General features: G+C 30.4%; 1 protein-coding gene across 1 annotated transcript; it reads left to right on the top strand.

Moving 5' to 3' along the window:
- The first annotated feature begins 1232 nt into the window (after window positions 1–1232).
- Window positions 1233–3328, top strand: LOC114399445 (transcription factor RAX2-like). Its single transcript, XM_028361633.1, has 3 exons — window positions 1233–1647; window positions 1788–1917; window positions 2238–3328. The coding sequence occupies exons 1-3, from the start codon at window positions 1512–1514 to the stop codon at window positions 2962–2964; spliced, it is 993 nt and encodes a 330-aa protein (XP_028217434.1). The 5' UTR covers window positions 1233–1511; the 3' UTR covers window positions 2965–3328.
- The last annotated feature ends 18282 nt before the right edge of the window (window positions 3329–21610 follow it).

Here is a 21610-nt window from a genome sequence, read left to right as displayed (position 1 = left end):
TAAAATAACAATTTAATTAACAAATAAAACATATTTGGCTTTATTTATTTTTTTAATTATGTTATAGCATCTTTTTATAAGTACAAAAAAACATGGAACTTTTATGTAGATTTTTAGATTAAGTGGATCTTATGAAATATTAAGATAAGTTTAATCCATGGATGTTCATGTAAACAAAAGTAACTAGTTTAAGAAATTGTGGAATCCCTAAGCTATACTTCAAATTTATCATTCTAATTAGATGATTATTTATAAGAGAATAGGACAAAAAGTTATCATGTTTATTTATTACAGTATTTTATAACGCGGGGATGGTCACAAGTTTGTCTTGTATATAAGACTATATTTTATTTAAATTCAGTTTTCATCCGTAATCTTTGGATATAGTCGTAATATATTATAATTTTTAAGGCCAACTTTTTCAAAACAATATTTAATTATCAATCATAAACATAAATTTAATAGAATTATGAAGTGATCATAATAGACATCTCTATATATCATATATAATCACATTGACACTTGTTGAGGATTTGTTAATTTTCTCTTGAATACTTCTAAACTTTTAATCCCTACACTAACTTATTTTAATTGTTCAAAAAATCTTACACTATTATTCTTTATATATTACATTAATTTTCTTAATTGTTTAAAATCTCAAGAGATGTCAGGGGTTATATGCAATCTCAAGTATAATTTATCCTATCAAATATTTCATTAATGTACTTTTTTTTTTTTTATCACATATCACCTATTATATTTATACATATTCTATGTGTTAAATAGAGTTTGGTGTTTATCAGAACTTTTCCGAATGTCTGATATAAGAAAGGATATTTGTCATCTTGGTTTTTTGAATTGGTAGGTTGCATTATATGATTCTATAATAAATGTTAAATTAATTTCCAAGAAGAAATATTGAAAGAATAGCGATACTAGTAATATAATATCATACCGTAAAATTCCCATTTTTAAGAATTTACATCATCCATTCACCTCCTCGCAGTAGATGAATAGATAATGATGACCCCAAATTACATTAATGAAGAACAATTAAAAAAGGATCGAGTCTAAAGAGCTATCAGCAGTGCAAGAAGCAGCATATAATTGAACCTTCAACTTGACAATAGTTTACTCATGACTTGGCCCATTGCTTGAAAATGTGTATCACTAGACCATCGTTTTCAAGGAAAAAAAAATCATACACGTTATAACTTAGAGCAGACTTTGGATACTTAAAATTGTGACCAAGTTAAGCTCCTTCTCTTAAAAGGTTCCTTTGTATATGGTGATAGAACCTTCTATAGGCTAATCAATGATATAATTTAGGAAACTGACAAGACAATTGAAGTTACAGAGGCTGTTCCCTTTGACTTGTGCCATTTCTTCTCTGAATAAACTTCTATTGATGCCCCGCTCCACGTTCCATTCTTCAGTATTCTTGTAGTTTGTACCTTCCTCAGACTCCCACTTCAGAAACCAAGTAGAGAGAGGGAGATTAACAGAAAGTGATGGGTAGAGCTCCTTGTTGTGACAAGGCAAATGTAAAGAAAGGGCCATGGTCACCAGAAGAAGATGCAAAGCTAAAGGACTACATAGAGCAACATGGCACTGGAGGCAATTGGATTGCGCTTCCACAAAAAGTTGGTAAGTGCATAATAGAGATATGATGATGAGTCATATTACACTTTTCAAGCTAATGATGGCATGTTCATATGCAAGGATTCTTATCTTACCTCTTTTTTTTCCTTTGTCTTTGTGTTTCTGATTGAGTTTGTTTATCGCAGGTTTGAAAAGATGTGGAAAGAGTTGTAGACTAAGGTGGCTTAATTATCTTAGACCCAACATTAAGCATGGTCAATTCTCTGAAGCAGAAGATAAAATAATCTGTAGCCTCTTTGCTAGCATTGGAAGCAGGTTATACCCTTCATTCTCTTAGATTGATTATTGCACACCTTTCACTTTTGCCACTCTGATGTCACTTGTCAGAAGCTTCCCTAAACATGAAAACTGTACCAATAATTTCCAATTGAAGAAACAATCAAAGGGTCTTTTTTTCACTTTTTGGAAATAGAATATGCAAGTACAATACAGATATGATCATATATGGATATGATGTGTACTTTTAGATTATCTGCATCAGTTCTTGCATGCCAAATTTAGATCTGCTATGAATGTTAGTGTAATATTAGTACCAGTAAGTTTCTTATAGTGGAAGATATTTTCACTGAGTGTAGGTGGTCCATAATAGCATCTCAGTTGCCGGGGAGGACTGACAATGATATCAAGAACTATTGGAACACCAAGCTTAAGAAGAAAATGATGGCCATGAATCCTTCACTCCAAAGGAAGCCTCAACAAATTACCCTTTTATCCATCCTTCAAAGTTCAGCATATTCATCACCATCGTCATTCAGAGACAGTAACAACATCTCATACTACCACCCTCACGGTTCCTTTTCCTACTCGTCAAATCTTCTGAGTGGTAACAACACTTCTGCTTCTGCTAATTCCTTCTTTCAAGCACAAGAGAGTTTCATTGACCCCACTCAGAAGTGCCAATTCAAAGATAGCAGCAACAATAGCATGTTTTTGTTTGGTGGTGAAGCCACAGCCACAGCCACTAGTTGCAGCTCTTCTGATGGGAGCTGCAACAACCAGATAAGCCATGTCATAGAGCCAGAGTTTGGTGATGCAAGTTTTGTTGGTGGGGCTAATAATAATATTCACCCCTACAGTGGGGTGCTGGAAGATAATAATACTCAGAAGTTGATGATGTTCTCCAATGCTGGTGGTAGTGGTAGTGTTAGTGGGTGGACAGACAAACAAAATGGATTATTATGGGAACAAAATCCATTGGATTATGGTCTAGATGAAATTAAACAGCTAATTAGCACTAATAACAGTTGCAACAACTTTTTGTTTGATGACAAGAAGACACAAGAAAGAGTCACTTACTTCTGATGATGCTGACTGTGATTAAAAATTAAGAAGATTTCTTCAGACTTGTGACTTGTTGGACTCTGTTTGTTTGTGCTTTTGTGGTATGGGTTTTTAGTTTTAGTTTTTACTTTTTAGTATTGAATTAAATAGAACCACTTTCTTTGTTTGAAAGCACATTGTAAAAGTTTCCTTTTTGCAGTTACTTTGCCGACGTAACCCTACCCATTCACATTCAAACCATATACACATGTCCTAAGGAAGATAATAAAAAAAGGAGGAACACTAGGAACCTTTGATAACTAGAGTTCCCTGTATGTAATCCTTTCATCATCTTCCAAACATCATAAAGAGGCTTGCGGTAGCATCCACTAATATTTTTCGTGTATCACATGCAACATTATTATATTTCTCATTTTTTTTCCTTCATAAAGTCAATCAATGCAATGTGCTTATTGTGTAATGTGGAAAAACTTAAAGTAAACATTATATTTTAATCTAAAACTTTAAGGGTTAGGTTTATAATTTTTTTTTCTTATGTGATATTTAATTTTTTTTATTCCTATCTTATATGAAACTTTACTTCATGAATACGTATTGTATATACAATAATAATTATCCTCTTTTTATAATTTTTTTCAACTAAAATACTCGATACATGCGTAATTATTGAAGTGTTTGATCGTAACAAAAAGTTAGAGTTCAAGTTTCTTGCAAAATTTGAACATGATAAAGTCATCTTCCTTTCACCAATAATATTTGGAACTTTCTCTATAAATCAGGGTCCTCACTCCGTATATGATTAAGACAAGAGAGGAAACGGAGTACAGGCGACAAGAAGTATACAAATGAAATACGGAAAGTGCTTAATTACGAGTGTTCTCTGAATTTTTATTGTGACATGTATGCACGTTGAGGGGGCAAGAATTGTGATATGTAGGACACGTCACCGATCAAGCCAAAACAATATATGATGAGAAGAAAATCACTTCACTAGTGTTTTTATAAACATGTGAAACTTGCTTTTATATAATGATGATGGTGATATACATGGGATCCCATAATTGAGGCATACATTGCCAATCTAGAAGAGGCAATATATAGTATGCCATTTTTAGTGCGTTTGGTATAATTATCATTAAGTTTCTTAATTTTTTACACATGGTTTAATTATCCTCAATATAAGACAACACAATAAGTCCTCCATCAAAATATATTTTTAAAAGCTCGTAGGATTAGTACTTGCAATCGTAAGAGCAATACGGGCTGTCAATTGATATGAAAGTGAGTTGTCTATAAACAAATCCAACTAGAAGAACAGATATTAAATAATTAAAGCATGCATACATTATTCAACTGATAAAAGAAATCGCTGTGGGAGATGAGTCCAAAAGGCTCTAAAAATGTATGATCTTAAGATAATGATACTTTGGATATGCCATTAATTTGGTAAATTGTTTATAAGAGAAAATAGATTAGTTTAATTTTCCAATGGAAATATAGAAGATAAATACGCATTGACCACTTTCGCCATTTTGTTTGCTTCCTCTGAGATATTATAGATCAATTAATAGGAATTAAAATATCAGATAATTAAGTGCCTTAAAGCAATATGGGAACCAGTCTCTTTCTTTCAAGGATTACGTTTTCTAGTGGAGTGTGCAAATGTCAAATTATATAGCCACTCTTTGCCTCAAAAAATTTCCAACACCCGCCCATATAATGAGTCATGTACAACACATATCAACATGAGATGCCAAAAATACAAGCACACACGGATAGAAAATAGCCGAATTGGTTTGTAGTAACTCTGGTAGCTTATAAGTTATTTGATAAATTTATGAGCTACTTTAACTAGGAATTCATATACTTATTATGATACAAATTTATCCCGTGCTTTGCACTATGTACAAACAAAATCAAGTAAATATTCCAATACAAATAACAATAAATGAACAGAAAAAAGAGAGTTGTAAGCGGGAAAATAAATTAGACTATTAGAGACACCTTTCTTATTGTTGAACAATTCACAAACATCATGTTTTAGAGGCCGTCTTTTTCTGTTGGCAAAGACGCTAAATCAAACGAAATTATGTTTGAAGAACTAGCAATGCATGTCAAAGTTTTCTATTGCCCGTCACCTACCTGGGTTCCCAGAAAGTCTGTTTCCGTACATTCAAGTCTTCAATAATTTTAATGGGCAGCTAACAAATTAAAGTTGCAAAGACCAATTCATATTTGCAGTATTACTTAATTCTTGTGACGGTGACGTGGTCCAAAAAGGCCAAAACTAACCTCAGCAAGGCATACTCACATTCACACCACTTTCTCAACAAATTAAAAAAGGAAAGAAAGGAGGAAAAAGATCCCACTTTACAGGAGTTCTCAATTAATGAACAGTTTATATACCCTCACCCAATAACCTTAACCATCGAGTTCCATTCAAGCTCGTTTTATTCATTTGTTCTTCAAATCCAAAGGACATTCCACTTAAGAAATACATGATACGTGGGTGATTCTATGATATCACAACCATTTTTGTGGCATTCGAAATTCAGTTTTATTATCCACTAACTATTACTTTAAGCACTTTAAAAAAAGTTATTACTTTAAGGATAATAATTAAGAAATAATAAGTAAAAGGTTTTGAAAATAACAGTGAAATATATTCTGTAACATTGAATGGTACATTCTTTTAATGAAAAAATTTCTTTTAAATATATTTTGTAAGTGCATTGTCTAAAAAAATGATAAAAAAAGAGAGATAAAAATAATACCAATAGTATATAATAAGAGAGATGAAAAAAATGTGTATATAATATTGACCAACATGTTGGTACAAGTAGGACAAAGTTCAGACTTCTTAAACAAAATTTTGAATTTAAGCTTTAGAAATAAAATAAAATATAATTGAAAGAAAAAATCTTATTAAAAATAATTAGTTAGAATTTTTAGTAAAAATTAATCAATTAATAAAATCGATGACATATAACATGATGATTAAAAAAATTACATATTATCACATTCAATGTCAATTTTTAAGTGTTTTAAGAAAACGTCATATGAAAATTAGGTCAAGGTATAAATATCACATAATATAATAACATTCAAGGAAGGAAAGGTCTGATCCACCACATATAGAGATGAATGACATATGCTATATGCTTCTAATGTATCTAGTGAGGAATATATTAAGTCTAAAGTCACTGTAGAATGCAGAAGCTAAACATGGATACTCAAATCTCATGACTCCATTTCATGTCCTCAAGCGTGTCACCAAATCAAAATTTGACAGCTTAGCAAAACAACACGCTTGTGTTTGAATAGTATTCTTTATTGGTTGTTAATTTTTAATTAGGAAGACTGTCTTGGGGATAGGAAATGGAGACAAAGGAGTTCAATTCAATCCCTTAAACATAAACATTAGTTTAATGCTTGTGTAACATGTAATAATATTACTCCAAAAAAGTAATAAGACAAATTCTGGTGCAAGGAATGCTTTGCGGGTTTGGCATTGCGCGGCTTTGCTATGCTTGGTTGTAGTCGTAAACAATGCAGGTTCTCTGATTGGGCTGATATAAAACTATGCTTGGATCCAAAGTTTGGTCTCAATTTTGTATTGGGCTTTCTTGTTTTGTAGATCTCAAGAGACTTTTTTTAGGACTTTATTTTTAATTTTGGGTACAGATAAATTTACAAATGTTATTTTTATTTAAAATATTCTATGCAAAAGTGTTGTTTCCCTCCGACATCCGACAAAAAGGTAAAAGAGTACAAATTCTTGGGATTAAATTCCGAATGATAAGCTAGTGTGTTGATGGCTTATGTGCTGGTTTCATGATCTAAAAGGTAATAATATTCCTTGACACAACAAAGATTTATAGGCAAAAAGAGGCAGGGTGTAGTCAGGGGAATAATTCGCACCAAAGTAAAAAAAAAAAAAAGGCTGATGCAATGTCGGAGAAACATATTTAGGGTTGGAAGGAAGAGTGCATGAGTGATGGAGAAGACACATTTCCAAATTTCAAATAAGCCTTCTTTACCACTTTGCAATCTTGCCATCATTCTCTGACAACTTGTTGGCTCATCTCAGAGACTCGCCATTATGGAACATTCTCTGCGTCGTCTCCACCCGTGCATGGAATAGTAACAAGAACAAGCAACACTTCACACACTTGAGTTAATAATCTCTGCTTTTTTTTTTTTTAACAAGATGGCTTTTTAGATATACGGTTGTATTTCTTTAACTGTTCATGGTATATGATTAGAATTAGAATTTTATCTGTATAATAAAAATTTATTTTCCATGTATCGATTTTTGACCAAAAAAATGCCTAAATAAACTTCGTCTAAATTTTGTACATGTGCAAATCTGTTTGTTGTTTCTTGGGTTACACGCTAAATTTTCAATGGCGAGTCTATACAATATTAGATGATCATCTAATAAACAATATTATGATTCCATTATCTTTCCCAATTTTTTATAGGTCAGACCAAATCTTGATTCAAGCTTTAGGCTATCAGGATCAGGAAATTAACTTAAACGGGATTGCACCAATTTGTCCAAGCCCAGATCCTTCAGTTAATACTATATTTCAGCGGGCTTCAATAGCTAGTGACTTGGATTAAAAAAAAACACACTAAAAAATGAGACTAAAATTGTGTTAGGTTGAGACCACTTAAGGTGATACAAACGTTGACTATAAACAATAATTTTCATCCCCTGACCCTCTTTGTTTTCCTTCAAGTTCAAAGTGGCCCTGGTTAAGTTACAAATTCATTTCTAAAGCTAGCAATTGAGGTAAGAAGTGGTCTAAAATGAAAATGAGGGTGGACATGGACACTTTTCTTTTCCCTACCCACCTTAAAGAGACATGAGATGCTATTTCGCCACGTCCCTGTAGCTTCTATGGTTCAATAATTCAGTTTAGCACATGGCACCTTCTTTTCATCCCCCCCCCCCCCCCCCCCCCCCTTTTTTTTTCTTGACCCAATTGCATTGCAATGCATAGTCCAAGCCATGACCCCAAACTTTTCAGCTTTTCAAGCTTTGGCCCCGCCAATTAATTGTCAATCCCATCCCACTTTATAACTAACTTGTTCCAATTCCACTTCTGATTGACATCTTTGCCCGCCAGTATATTCCTCCCAAAAACATCAAAATCTAGACACTCCCTCACATATTTGGTTGATAAATACGTTTTATGTTTTCATTTTCATTTAGTAGTTACAAAAATATCTTAGTTATTTTCATTTTTCTTTTCTTATAAGAATTTATACAGAAACTACCAAAATGTTACTTCTATCAGTTTCTTACAAATATAATAATGTAGTATTGTTTTGTTAATTACTTAAAAAAACAAAAATCGCTTTCTTAAATTAATAATGTTCTTATCTATCCATGCAGTAACTCTTTAACTACTTTATCAGAAAAAATGCCTACCTTCTTTCGTCTCTAACTAACCAAACATGCTGTATTTTATTACTATGATTAAAAAAAAAATAGGAAAAACAAAAAAGCTAGTCAGGATTTGCCTAATCTGAGTTGTTGGAGAAACCTAACATGTAAAGATTTTTTCAGTCTTGTACGTAAGCAATGCATTTGGTAAGGAAGTCATTTTCAATCTTCATTCAGTCCAATAGTAACACCCTTTTCATGAGTCAGCTAGTTTTCGTGTAACACACTTTTCCATTTTAACCATTACGAATGGCTAAAATTACATCTTTCATTTTTTCCTCCATGGTGAAATTACATGCTTTGAATGGTTCATCTCGGGTTGTTATCAGAAAACTTAAATGTAGAGACAAGACTTTCTCTATTATAAGGATCCTGCAATGCGGCAACCTTATCAAGATTTTCTGGTGCTAATAAACACAAAGTAGTAGACTTGTCTATTTCTGCCATCAATTATGTTTTTGTGTTCTTAAACATCATTTTCATATCAACGCCCTTTCTCCACAGGCCATAATCAAATCTCTCCAACATCAACCTTCAATTTCTTCTTTAAATCCTTGCTGAGTGATATGAATCTTAACCAAATCATGGGTTGTTTGTAGGTCGCACATGTCTTCTTCTACCACATTGAAGGGCCAGGCTTTGTTTTTCTCATTGAATGATGTAGATAGCTGGCTAGAAATGTTACATCTTCCTAACTTTACATGACCATGTACACTCTTGCTTAATTGCAATAAAGGAAAAAAGGAGGAAAAGGAAGCAAATGATCAATGTGATCGTCATTTTCAAGCTAGCTACTGCTATTCTTTTTATTATTATTATGGTAATTGAAAGTATATATATGATGATGATATGACTTATAAAAAGCTATGCGCTATAAATTATATAGGTAATTGAAAGTATGTATGATGATGATATGGACTCTTTCAGATTGAGATGGTCCCTTGTTTTAGGCAAATTTTGTACTGTGAGTCTTGTTTATTTTCAATTTATTCTTTCATTTTTTTGTAAAAATTGTTAATTAAAATTTAATATTCAAATAATACATTCAAATTTCATTCAATAGTAATTTATTCTACTATATCTTACAATATAAATGATCTCAAATTAAATCTATAAATAATTAATTTTAAATATTTTTTTGACAATGACAACTATTACAATTATTATTAATTATATTTTATAAACATTAGATGCATATAAAAAGGATTAATTTTTTTAATAAACTTTAATATTTTTAATAAGACATTAACTTTTTTGTCAGTATTTCTTTTAATATCTTCAATTTAGAGAGAAAACTTATGACCAATAATATTATATTAATTTTCATTAAAACTTAAATTTAGTTCAAGATAAATATTTTTTTTTCAATTGACTTTATTTTACAATTCTCAATTATTATGATTCAAATAAAAAGTAGAAAGTAATTTTAAATTTTATAAGAAAAATGTGTAATCTCACCACTTTCATTTTTATCAAAATATATATCATATTATTTTTATAAAATTTAATCAATATATTAATTTTAATATGATTTTTTTTAATTTAAAGTAAATAGAAACTAATTTTTCTATAATTTTCAAATGAATTATAAACTTCTCAAATGATTTATAATATATCTATGTGTATACATATATTAAAATTTTATAATTTTACTAACAAAATAATAATAACAATAAATAATATAATAAAATACATTACCTAATAATTTAAATTTAAATTAATTTTTTATAAATACATATAAAATTAAAAGCTTGATGGGAGGCCTAAGGCAATGACCTAATTAGCCTTACCATTGCCAAGGCACTGGAAGATCTCAAGGGACATTTTTGCTGGCTTTATTTGATGCATCCCTTTTAAAATCTATGAGCTTCACACTCACATCTTAAGTATGGTGCCTCTAAACGACGCAATCTCTGAAATTTTCAAAATTAGTAAATAGCAAATATCTCGTGCAATATGCTACTTTATAATATAATTAAATTGTAAAAATATAAACTCAAGAATATTTAAGGAAACATTTTTATCAGTAAATAAAGCATAAACATTAAATTTTTTAATTTAAAAATATAAAATATAGTTTAATTAATGAAATATTATTTTCATGATAACTACTAAATAATTTTTGCTTGTTATCAATCAAAACTTGACTAAGGTATATATAATTTTAAGATAAAATTGTAAATTTGGTCTCCCTATTTGTCTCAAATTTGTATTTTTGATCCCGCTATAATTTAATTTACGAATTTAGTCCTCCAATTTTTTGCAATCTCATTATTTCAGTCCTCAAATTCGAAATTGGACGTTAACTACTATCTACCAACATTGAACATCACGTGTCGCGCTTTTATTGGATGTTGACAGTCATGTGTCGCAGGTTTATTGAACGTTAATTTTGTGCACCTAATTAACGTCAACCTCCAATAAAATCGTGACACGTGGTGGTCAACGTCCAATAAAAACGCAACACGTGGCGATCAACGTTGACAAATAGCAGTCAACGTCCAATTTCGAGGTTAAAAATTGAAATAACGGGATTGCAAAAAGTTAGGGGACTAAATTCATAAATTAAATTATAGGTGGACCAAAATCAAATTTTGAGACAAATAGGAGGACTAAATTTACAATTTTACCTAATTTTAAAGAATCGTGATTTAATTTTATAATTATAGACTTGTTGATCGAAGAAAATAAAAGTTTTGTTCTTCCTTTTAAAAAAATTGTCCTTACTATTAATTTTAGTTATTCAAATGAAAGCAATTTTTTATGCAAAACAAACCAAAGCATTATTATGATAAGAATAAATAACAAACACATTAAATTATGTTCTTATTCAATCGCATGTATAATTTGTTTGATTAATTTGGTGCTTACTTTTTTTTCTTCCTTTTTTATCTTTTTTTTAAATGCTGGAACCAATTTCTAGGAGGTTGGTGAGTATCCAAAGGAGATTTTTGTGGGAGTGTGAGGATAGAAGGGGGAAAATATCTTGGGTGGAGAGGGAAAAAAATTGTTGTCCAAAAGAGAATGGTGGCCTTGGTGTAAAGAACATTTTGTTGTTTAATAGTGTCTTACTTGCTAAATGAAGATGAAATTTATTTGACAATAAAAGGGAGTCGTGGGAGAGAATTTTAGATTCTAAATATTCGGGTTGACAAAGGTTGAGTAAAGGGGTGCAACACATTATGAATCTATTTGGTGGAAAGATTTAAAAAGGATGTGTGGAAGGGAGGAGGATATGTGGTTTGAAGATATGATGGAGTGGAAAATTGGAGATGGATTACATACTAGATCTTGAAAGGATATGAGGTGTGGGAGGGAGATATTGCAACATAAATTTGCTAGTTTGTTCCTTAATTCAGAACAAAAAGATGATTGTGTAGATAATTAACATGGGTGGTGAAAGGGATATGGGTTTGGGATCTTAGATGGAAGAGAGAATGGTTTGAGTGAGAGAAACATATGGTTGATGAGTTATTTGCCTTGATTAATAATGCTAATATTGAGGACATTGGGGAAAATTATTGGATTTGGACCGTGAACTTATCAAATTCTTTCAAGTTAAAATTCACTTATCTCACCTTGCACAACTTGAAGATTGGATCTCATGAGGTGAAAGTGTTCAAGCGGTTATGACAAATTAAAATCTCAAATAAGATCTTTTTTATGATTTGGAGAATCTTACATGTTAGGTTACCTAAAAAGATTAACCTTCATAAGAGACAAATTCTAGATGATGGTCTTGCTTGTGTTTGGTGTAACTGAATGCATGAAGATATTTTCAATGTGTTATTTTCATGCAAAGTGGCATAAATTATTTGACGGAGATGATATAGATTGTTGAAAATCCAATCGTTTCCCCTTTTATGGCCATTGATCATTTTCAACAAATCTCTCATGGCTTACAAGGAACAAAGCCAAACATGTGGTGGGCAATAGGTTGGAGTTTCATTGTTTGAAATTTATGGCAATAAAGGAATAAAATGATTTTTGAAGAATAAGGTATGAATGAGAAGCTATGGCATAAAATTCTTTTTGAGATTTGGTCATGGTTAAAGGCATATCAAATTGACTTTGATGTATCTTTTCAATAATGACAAATTGACCCAAGTATTACTTTGGCAACCTGTTGAGGAGTGGTGTTGGGTCATTTTACTTCTTAGAATTTGTATCTTCTCATATGCAAATCCTTAATTGCATAGGTCAAGCCACACTTTCTAATTAGTGGAGTGTTTTCCCCAGCTATGATATCTTGTTGGACGGGGGCAGTATTTTACAATTCGGGCTGGAACAGACATAGTCCAGGCCTTCTTCATGTTATTAAATTTTGTGTTCTGTCACCCACAACTTTTGTAATACTTACAGCACCTTTGGTGCATTCATTTTAATATAAATATTCGTATTGCTGAACAAACAAAAAATCACATGTATACTAAATTTATTAAATTTCACACCTCAACTTGGGTGAACAAATTCAAAACTTTCAAACTAGGGTAAATATATTTGAAAATAAAGTAAGTTAAAATTTATAATAAATGACTCAAAACCTCTTAAAAAATAATAGAAAAAAATAGATAATCCAAGGAACTATGAGGCTGAGGGGCTGTTTGGAAAAATGGTTTAATTAAGATCTTTTTTAATAAATGCTTATTATATAAGAGTTTATTTTATAATTGTCTAAAATTTAATTTTGATCAAAATATTTTATAAGTTATTTGAAGTATTTTATAGTAATTTACAAGTTACATACCAAACAGTCAAAGAATGTATTTGGTAAAAATAATTTATAAGTTAACTGAAAATTTATAAACTAGTTAAAGCTTATAAGCTATAAATTAGGAGTTAAAAAGTTAAAAAATTACAAACAATTTGATTGAAAAAGTTCTTACAAAATATTGAAGCATTTGGATTTGCATTTTTTTTTTTACCAAAGATTCATTGTTACATAAACATTTATAAGATGTTTTATTTTTAAAAAAAAATCAAATCATGATTAAATATAAATTAAAAAATATTTTTTGAAAACTAACAAATAATTAACGTACTAACATTATGTATACCACAAAATACTAAAAATAAAATCACTATAGTCACCATGTGCCTATTTTTAGTTTTTTAAAAACAAAAACTTAAGTATCATATTTTCTTATAAAAAATGTGATATACATACACAATTACCACATTCCTATCAATAACTAATAAATTATTGATAAGAGTAATATTATGTTCAATCTGTCGAGTAAGATGAGTTCAAGTTTCACGGATTAAAAAAAATTGATTAAAACTAGAGATTCTACTAAAGTTGGTTAAGTGGATTCTTTAACAAAGATTAATCATAAATAAAATAAGTAGATATTTCATAAACCCAAAAATCATATCTATCAATAACTTTAAAAATTAAAATATTTAATATTCAAAAGATGATAATTTATGAAGACTAAAAGTAAAGAAAAAATTTACAAAAACAAAAAAATATTAAGTTATAAAGAATAAAAAAATATTTAAACCCAAAAAATATTAAGTTATAAAGAATAAAGAAAGTTTTATTAAAAAAAGAACCTCAACTGTCCCAAGAAGTACCAGTATCGGAAAGATACAGTAAACCCACGTTGTTAGATCAATTTTTACTGTGAATTACATCAGCTCCAAAATTGACTAACTTCTATATAAAAATAAATAAAAATTGTGACACTAAAACCACTAGCCAAAATTGCGATTTAACTTGGGAGGGTACAAAACATACCCGCGCCAATAATTAGTTTTGTAACATACCCATTGTTCGTAAAAATGACCCAAATGGGTGAATCAACCTACTTGTTATTCAATATTTTTTGTACAGTAAAAGCAAACAATCAAAAAGGATATCTCCGCGAGTCACTGAACAAAGAAGACTATTGCACACAAGTCAAAATTACTACCTTTGAGCAACCATGAATTCTTTGCATGTACCACAAAAAAAAAAAAAAAGAGCAATATATTCATATACTTACTGACCAAATTTTACCCATCCTCAAATCACAGGCAATGCAGGTGATTTACCTATTAGTATTACTTTAGACTGTTTACATTTTAAAATAAATTTGAATGATCAATTCAAGTTGATTCGTGTGTTAATTAAGTATACCCGATACTTCTTTTTTTCCTTTTAAATGGATTCGAGTTCCGATCATGTTAACCAACCATCAAACTAATGTCGGTTGATTCTTTATAATCAGATAATTATGTCTTTTAAATATATAGTCCAAGATTTAATCTCTAAATATTTGTCTGTATTAAAGAAATATGTTAAGAGCTAAAGGTCAGCTTGAATATAACTCAAATAATTAGTTTCTGACTTTTGATTAAGAATACCTTGAACTCCAAAAAAATTATATTATTCAATATTAATAGTTTAAAATTGATATAAATAAAACAATAAGTATGTTTTCAATATTAATGGAAAGAGCAATAAGATAGTTTAATTCAAAATTGGTTGAACAAGCTATTATAAACTTTCGACATCTGTCTTCAATTTTACGGATAATAAAAAAAATAGTGGAAAGAAGTAAAAAGAAATTCAATAAAAAAAAATTAAATTCACATTTAACAAGCAAAAGAGGGAGGGAAACTGAGCAAATAGTGAAACGGACGAAAGGACATGGGCCCGGAAGCATGGGGTGGAAAATGCAGAGAGTGATGATACAGGGGGTTGAGACATGCATACGATAACTAGCTAGCACCACATGGAAACCAAAACCAACTGCCACTATGAAACAAATAAACTTTCATCATTAAAATGAACAACACTAGCACCCACCCTTTTTGTCATTCAAGTTACTATAAAGGTCAACTTACATCAACCCCGTGAATGATATATATATGGATCCATTCATACCTCCACTAAGCCATCTTCCATGGGTTTTCCCTACCTTTTGTCATGTTCACATTATTTTGTCCCTCTGGCCTCACCTCACCAAGCAATCGTACCCATTTTATAAACCCTTTTTTTTCTGGCAAAATTGACTCTTTATAACTTTTACTTATCTCGGTTATTTCCTTTCTGAAACCCTCCTTCATCCCCCGAAAAGCCCAACTAACCCCCTATTCTATTCGAACCAATTTTTCTATACCGCGTCACAAGGCATCCAAGGACTACCAAAGCGCAATTATTTGTAGACCATACGTATAGATACCCCCTTTACCCTAAAATACCTTTATGTGGGTATATTTTAGAATTAGTACATGTATGATTGAATATCAACTCAATGATCTTGGGTTCAATTTTTGATAGTGGTCCTTTAGTGATTGAAAACTTTAGAAGAGAGGATTCTCTTAAACATTTTTCTACTAAAAATAGAACTTGGAATTTGAAACTGATTTTTTTAAATTTCAATGCATAACATGAAGTCAGTCACTTAATCTGAGTTTTATTAGACTCAAAATCTTAAACCTGAAAAAAATTATATTGATTTTCAGCTATTAAAATTAATTAATGGCATATTAATTCACTTCTACTGAATTTAATAAAACACCTATCGAAATAGAACTTGTAATTTCATTATCACCTGCAAGTCCATATTGACCATCATAACTAACTATTCTTTGTGTATTAGATTACCTTAAATTACAAGGACAGGCATGTGCAACAATAAATCAATTTAAATTTTAAACATCCGCTTAAAATGAAACAATTGTACTCGGAGGAATTACATAAGATGCCTGATGAGCCATGTGGCTTCGACAATTTTTTATGTCTCAACCCACGTTATGAAAAGCACATAAATTAATGGGAAGAGATATTGTGGACACACCACTTTAGGGCGAATGCAATATCCTATGTGGGATTTTTCTCAAAAAGAAAAATAGTTTCTTTAATCGTTATATATGTAGTCTTCGGCTGTTCAGGACACCTGTTACACAAAAAGGAAGACCTTTCTTTGATTCTTCACAATAGGAATCCACCAAAGCTTTTTTCAAGTATTTGAAAACCAAATTAAAAAGCCTAATGGCAAGGGAGTGAGAGATTTTTTTCTTTTCTTGTGTGTACGATTTGCATTAGCATATGAACCTATCATAACCAGCTGGAAATATATGTTGTTACCCCCACTAGAGGGAAGAGGTAACCTACTTTAACACGAAGCCTTTGCATATCCTGACAAATGGAATAAATGAGTTGGTAATAATGTGTTATCTTTTTTGTAAATAAAATTTCTTTAATCATGATATCAGCTTTATTGTGTTTGGCAGCTATATGGAATAACAGAGCATGGAAGCTTCATATTGTGATCAAGATCTTTAATTTGTATCCTAGTTTGAATCACTCTTTTTTCAGTGACCCGTTGGTGGGTTTATACTTGAGGCAGCTCACAACAAGCTGGAATATTCCTTTGCTTACTTGATTAATTAATTAATCGCTTCTTTTTTGTGATAGTGAAATGAACCCGCATTGCATAACTTTCTATTTTATATGTATAGGGTTAAATTAGATCAATATGTATCATGATGTATAATAAATATCTAAATTTTATGTTTGTTTTCTAGTAAAAAAAATTTTGCTTTAATTTTATGATAAAATAATAATTTTATTTTTAGTTTTGACATTCTTTTTTAATCTTTGATAAATTTGTGAATGTTATATGTGTTTCTTGATAATTTTTTTTATTTGTTATTAGTCTTAGAATAATAATAAATAAATAAAATTATCAAGGAACAAATATAAAATACGTTAATTTTAGGACTAAAAAATATCAAGAAAAAAAAATAAAATTATTATTTTATTAAGAATTTAATATAAAAAATTATTAAAAAATAAATACAAAATTCAAATATTTATTAGATATCATAAATATATTAGTTATTATATTATTCTTGGGTATAAAATAAGTGCATTTATCGATGAGTTGCCTCCCCTCTTTTTCATCAGTATTTAGCTTATCCAATTGGAGTAGTAATTTATGGTTTCTCACAAATCTACTTTTATTGTTCCTTTTTAATGAGTTATTTTTAATCAAAAGTATAGTAGAAATGATATGTTATTCCAATACCTACCCGTATGTAGGATGTCTAATTCAAATTAATTTTAGAGAAACAAAAGCAAACAATTTAGATTTTTTTCTTTCTTTCTCCTTTAAAATGACTACTCAACTACTAACTCGGTTCCAAGAGATTTCTTTAGATAAAGATGTCGACTATCAAGAAGTACTAGTTAAAGGAGAGATTCAAGTGCTTGCACTTAAGAAGTAAGATCTTATCTGGATTGTTTCAACTAGTTAAACAAAAAAAACGTTATCTTCTAAGAACATGGTATTTTTTAGAAAAAGGGGATGATCAAACATGCATGGACCATTTAGCTTAAAAGGATGGCTAGAGACTTAAAAATTATCGAACACGCTATTCATGACACGAAGGAAGAGAATATTCTTAATTGTAACATGGCCTGGCTTTCATATTTGTATATAGGGAATATATGTAGTCAAAATTTTAATTTATTTTACAAGAATAAATTTGATAATTATATTTAACTTACCTCGCTGCAGTTACAATAAAAAATATTAATTTATATATAATTAAGAGCAACTAAGATTATAGATATTACCTTGTCACAAGGTTGTCCATGCATGTCTGTTGGTAGAAATCAGCCAACAAAATCCAAGTTTTGATGACAATATTTGCCACTCAAAACTGCTAGGATTTTGACATTATTTGTCATTATTAGGCAGCACTTAATTTAATCAAAGAAAAGGTTGAAAACGAATTATTAAAGCCAAAAGCTTGGTTTAGAAAGTCATGCTTGGTTGTTGAGACTGTTGGACAATTCTCTAGTGAAATGGCCAGGCTGGGAACTTGGGATTTTCAAACACCCTCTACTTGTCAATTGTTGGATGTGAACTCGTTGGCAAATTTCAATTGTACAAGTACATGAACAGGACAGGGAAAAAATATCACACCAGAAACGAGGTTCGTGTCTGGTCTCAGTTGAAAAATGGTAAAGAAACACACTATTAAATTGTCAAGGGTGGGAAACATTCATATTAAACAGAAATAATCAATCCACCATAAGTCTATAACCTATGCAGAGGGAAAACAATCAGAAGAAGAAAACAGATTTGTGTTCTGTTTTGTTATTCTTTAATTTGAACATAAAAACAAAAGCAAATATGTACATATTTGACTTGGTTGCGTCTTGACTCAAGTTGTATCTTTTTTAATCTTTAATTAAGACTAAGGAAGGCCGTTGTTAATTAGTTATTCCTCCACACCATTTCTCTATTTTCATTTAAATCCTAATAAGAGTTTTTCCATTTTAAAAAAAATCATTTTATAAGTTAAATTAAAAAAAAATTATATAAAGAAAATAATTTATCTACTAACAATATAAAAAATTATTATTTAATTATAATTATGTAAAATAAATTTATTAATTTTTATAATAGTTATCTTAAAATCTTATCGGTTATACTTTCTATTTAATCGACAATGTAAAATTAAATTCTTTTTTGTATATATTAATGTATTCTTTTTAATTTTATTATGGTTTAATATATCATTAATGCTTAAATTTTTTGTAAATTTGTAATTAGGTCATGAACTAAAAAACATATATTTTTATTATGTAAAACTTTTGTAATTGGATCTTGGAATTAGTTTATGACGATTTAAAATCATAAAAGAATTATGATTTGGGGTAATTTTACTAACTTTAAAAACCTAATTAAAAAAATATAAAAGATCAAGAATCAATTATAAATTTTTTAGTTTAGAAATCTAATTAAATTTTTTTTCTCTTAAACTTGTAATTGTTTATAGACTTAAATATGTTTTTATCTTTTATATATAATCAAATTTTATATTTGATTTCTAATAAATTTTTTCTTTAAGATGTCTAATATTTTAAAAAAACTTATGTAAAGTCCCTCCCTTAGAAGTAACCTATTAAATGTAACGTTAATAATTTGATATGTCAACAAGTTACTTGTTATTACGTCCACACTTAAGATTAAACATGTAAGTTAGTCACATAGTATCTGACATAACATCATATTTCAATTAAATTAAAATAAAAGATTAGGGTTTCGACTTGGTGGTGGTTGGAGCAACCACGGTAGTTGAGAACTATGGTAGTAGTGTCGACTTCAGACTGTTGTGTTTCGCTGTGAATTGGTTGCAATTGCTTTTTAGACCCTAAATCAACCTACACACTAGATCTCTTATGTACTCAAAATCCTCTTGGATAAGAACACATCGGCACATGCCCATCTAAACCCCATTGTCAAAATATGATTTTGGTTTCAGGGATTCCTTAACTGTGCCAATGGGTCTGTGTATCCAATCTCAAAAATGGACCTTTTTAGAACAGCACCATTCCCCCTCTTCCTCGCCCTCTCTGATCCCCTCCCTTAGCTCCACCCCCAATCTCTTAATCCCGGCATAGACCGCCGCCACCACCACCAACCTACCCTCTTCACCACCGTCTCCAGAATCGTCACCCTCTCCTCTGACATCGTCGTCATCGAAACCCCTATTCGTCGTCACGACGTTAACTTGCAAGCTCGGATTTCTCCTCCGCATTAAGGAACCGAACCAATAGCAGAGTTGCTCTTGCTTCGGCTATGCAGGCTCAGTTATCCGAATCTGTCTTTGCCAACACACAAAGCTCGTAAATGACGTCGTTTGTGTCTTCAACACTCAAAGGAACTTTAACATTATCATTATTTTCCTTTCCATTTCCCTTGAGCTTGTTGACCGAAAACGAAACCGTCATTCGTGTGACTTCTACTCGCAGCACCACACTCATATCATGTTCCGCAGCATGTGATTGGGGATTAGGTCGGTGTGTGATAGTGTTTGACAGATGATTAACCTACATGTCACACTTAATTTGACTTGGTATCACATGTAATTTTCTGACACATCGAGTTAACAATCATATTAATAGTTAATGAATTCTTTTTAACGGTAGAGATCTCGTATAAAAAATTTTAAATATTAAAAATCTATTTAAAAAGAAAAAAATATTAGAAATCACATATAAAATTAATATATATCTAAAATTAAAAATATATTTAAGTCATATAAAATTAATATATATTTAAAATTAAAAATATATTTAAGTCATATAAAATTAATATATATCTAAAATTAAAAATGTATTTAAGTCTTATTTATAGTATTGATATCCTTTTTCCTTACATACACCCACTCTGGAAGTTGTTTATAATACTGAAATCCTTTTTCCTTACATACACCAGCTCTGGAAGTTAAAACTTTGGCAATCTCACTAATCCCTAGGGTGAAGCCCGACCATACATATAATTGCAAACATATTTTATGCCTTTTAAGACATTATCTTAATTTGACCAGTAATGAGATTCAACTCAGCCTCAATCCTTCAACTCTGATTTGCACTGCTCAAGAAATGGAAAAGCTCTGCTAAATTGGCTTGCGCTGTACTCTTCTTGTTTCTCAACTTGGAGCTCATTGATAGTATTCATCAAATAAATAATATATATGATCCCTACAATCATGACTCCTACAATTAATAATCCTAAGGATGTTTGTTAATCAAGTTTGTTTTTTATTTGCGAAAAATATTATTTTTAGGCGGATATTGCACATACATAGACACGCAAGACTAGACTATTATATAAGTTGAAAATTGCAAGAAATAAAAGATGTTGAAAAAGGTTATGAAAAATTAATTGCAAGAAATAAAGGGTGGGTCCAGGAGCACTATTGTCACAAGTCCAGTAGTTAAGATGCGAATGGAACCATCTTGCGATAGAAGTTGTGTGTGCAACGCATGGAATCAACGTAACTTAATAATTAAGATCACATGATCTCTTTTTTGGTGTTTAAATATACAAAATTTGTGCACAACTAACCACAAGAGAGACAATGGAATGGCATAATTAGTGTCACAAAGCACCACTTTTGAGAGAAGTATTTGAGTGGATACTCGAGTATTTTTTGCATTTGGGTTAACTTTAATCGTCTAACCTATGGCACAAGTATGCAAAACCCATTATGGACATCACCCTTAGGCCTTACGGCCATGATAGTTTACCTCCCTCAAATTAGAGAGAGAGAGGGTGTTACCTCTTTTTGACCTTTTCAATTCAATTTCATTCTCCCTCCCCTAATTTGGCCGATTATAAGTGAATAAAGTATGATTGTGCTGTGAAACTTGTTTAATTAGTTTGCTTTCTTTATGGAAGTTTGATCACCGACCCCTTTTTC

This window comes from Glycine soja, chromosome 19, assembly GCF_004193775.1.
Source record: "Glycine soja cultivar W05 chromosome 19, ASM419377v2, whole genome shotgun sequence".
Classification (NCBI taxonomy): Eukaryota; Viridiplantae; Streptophyta; class Magnoliopsida; order Fabales; family Fabaceae; genus Glycine; species Glycine soja.
Note: the sequence above shows the minus strand (reverse complement) of the source record. Positions and strands in the feature narration are given on the sequence as shown.

Coding starts and splice junctions, on each gene's coding strand:
- LOC114399445 (XM_028361633.1), top strand. CDS start 1,512: ATGGGTAGAGCTCCTTGTTGTGACAAGGCAAATGTAAAGAAAGGGCCA. Junction 1,648..1,787: donor TGCGCTTCCACAAAAAGTTG/GTAAGTGCATAA, acceptor TGTTTATCGCAG/GTTTGAAAAGATGTGGAAAG. Junction 1,918..2,237: donor TTTGCTAGCATTGGAAGCAG/GTTATACCCTTC, acceptor CACTGAGTGTAG/GTGGTCCATAATAGCATCTC.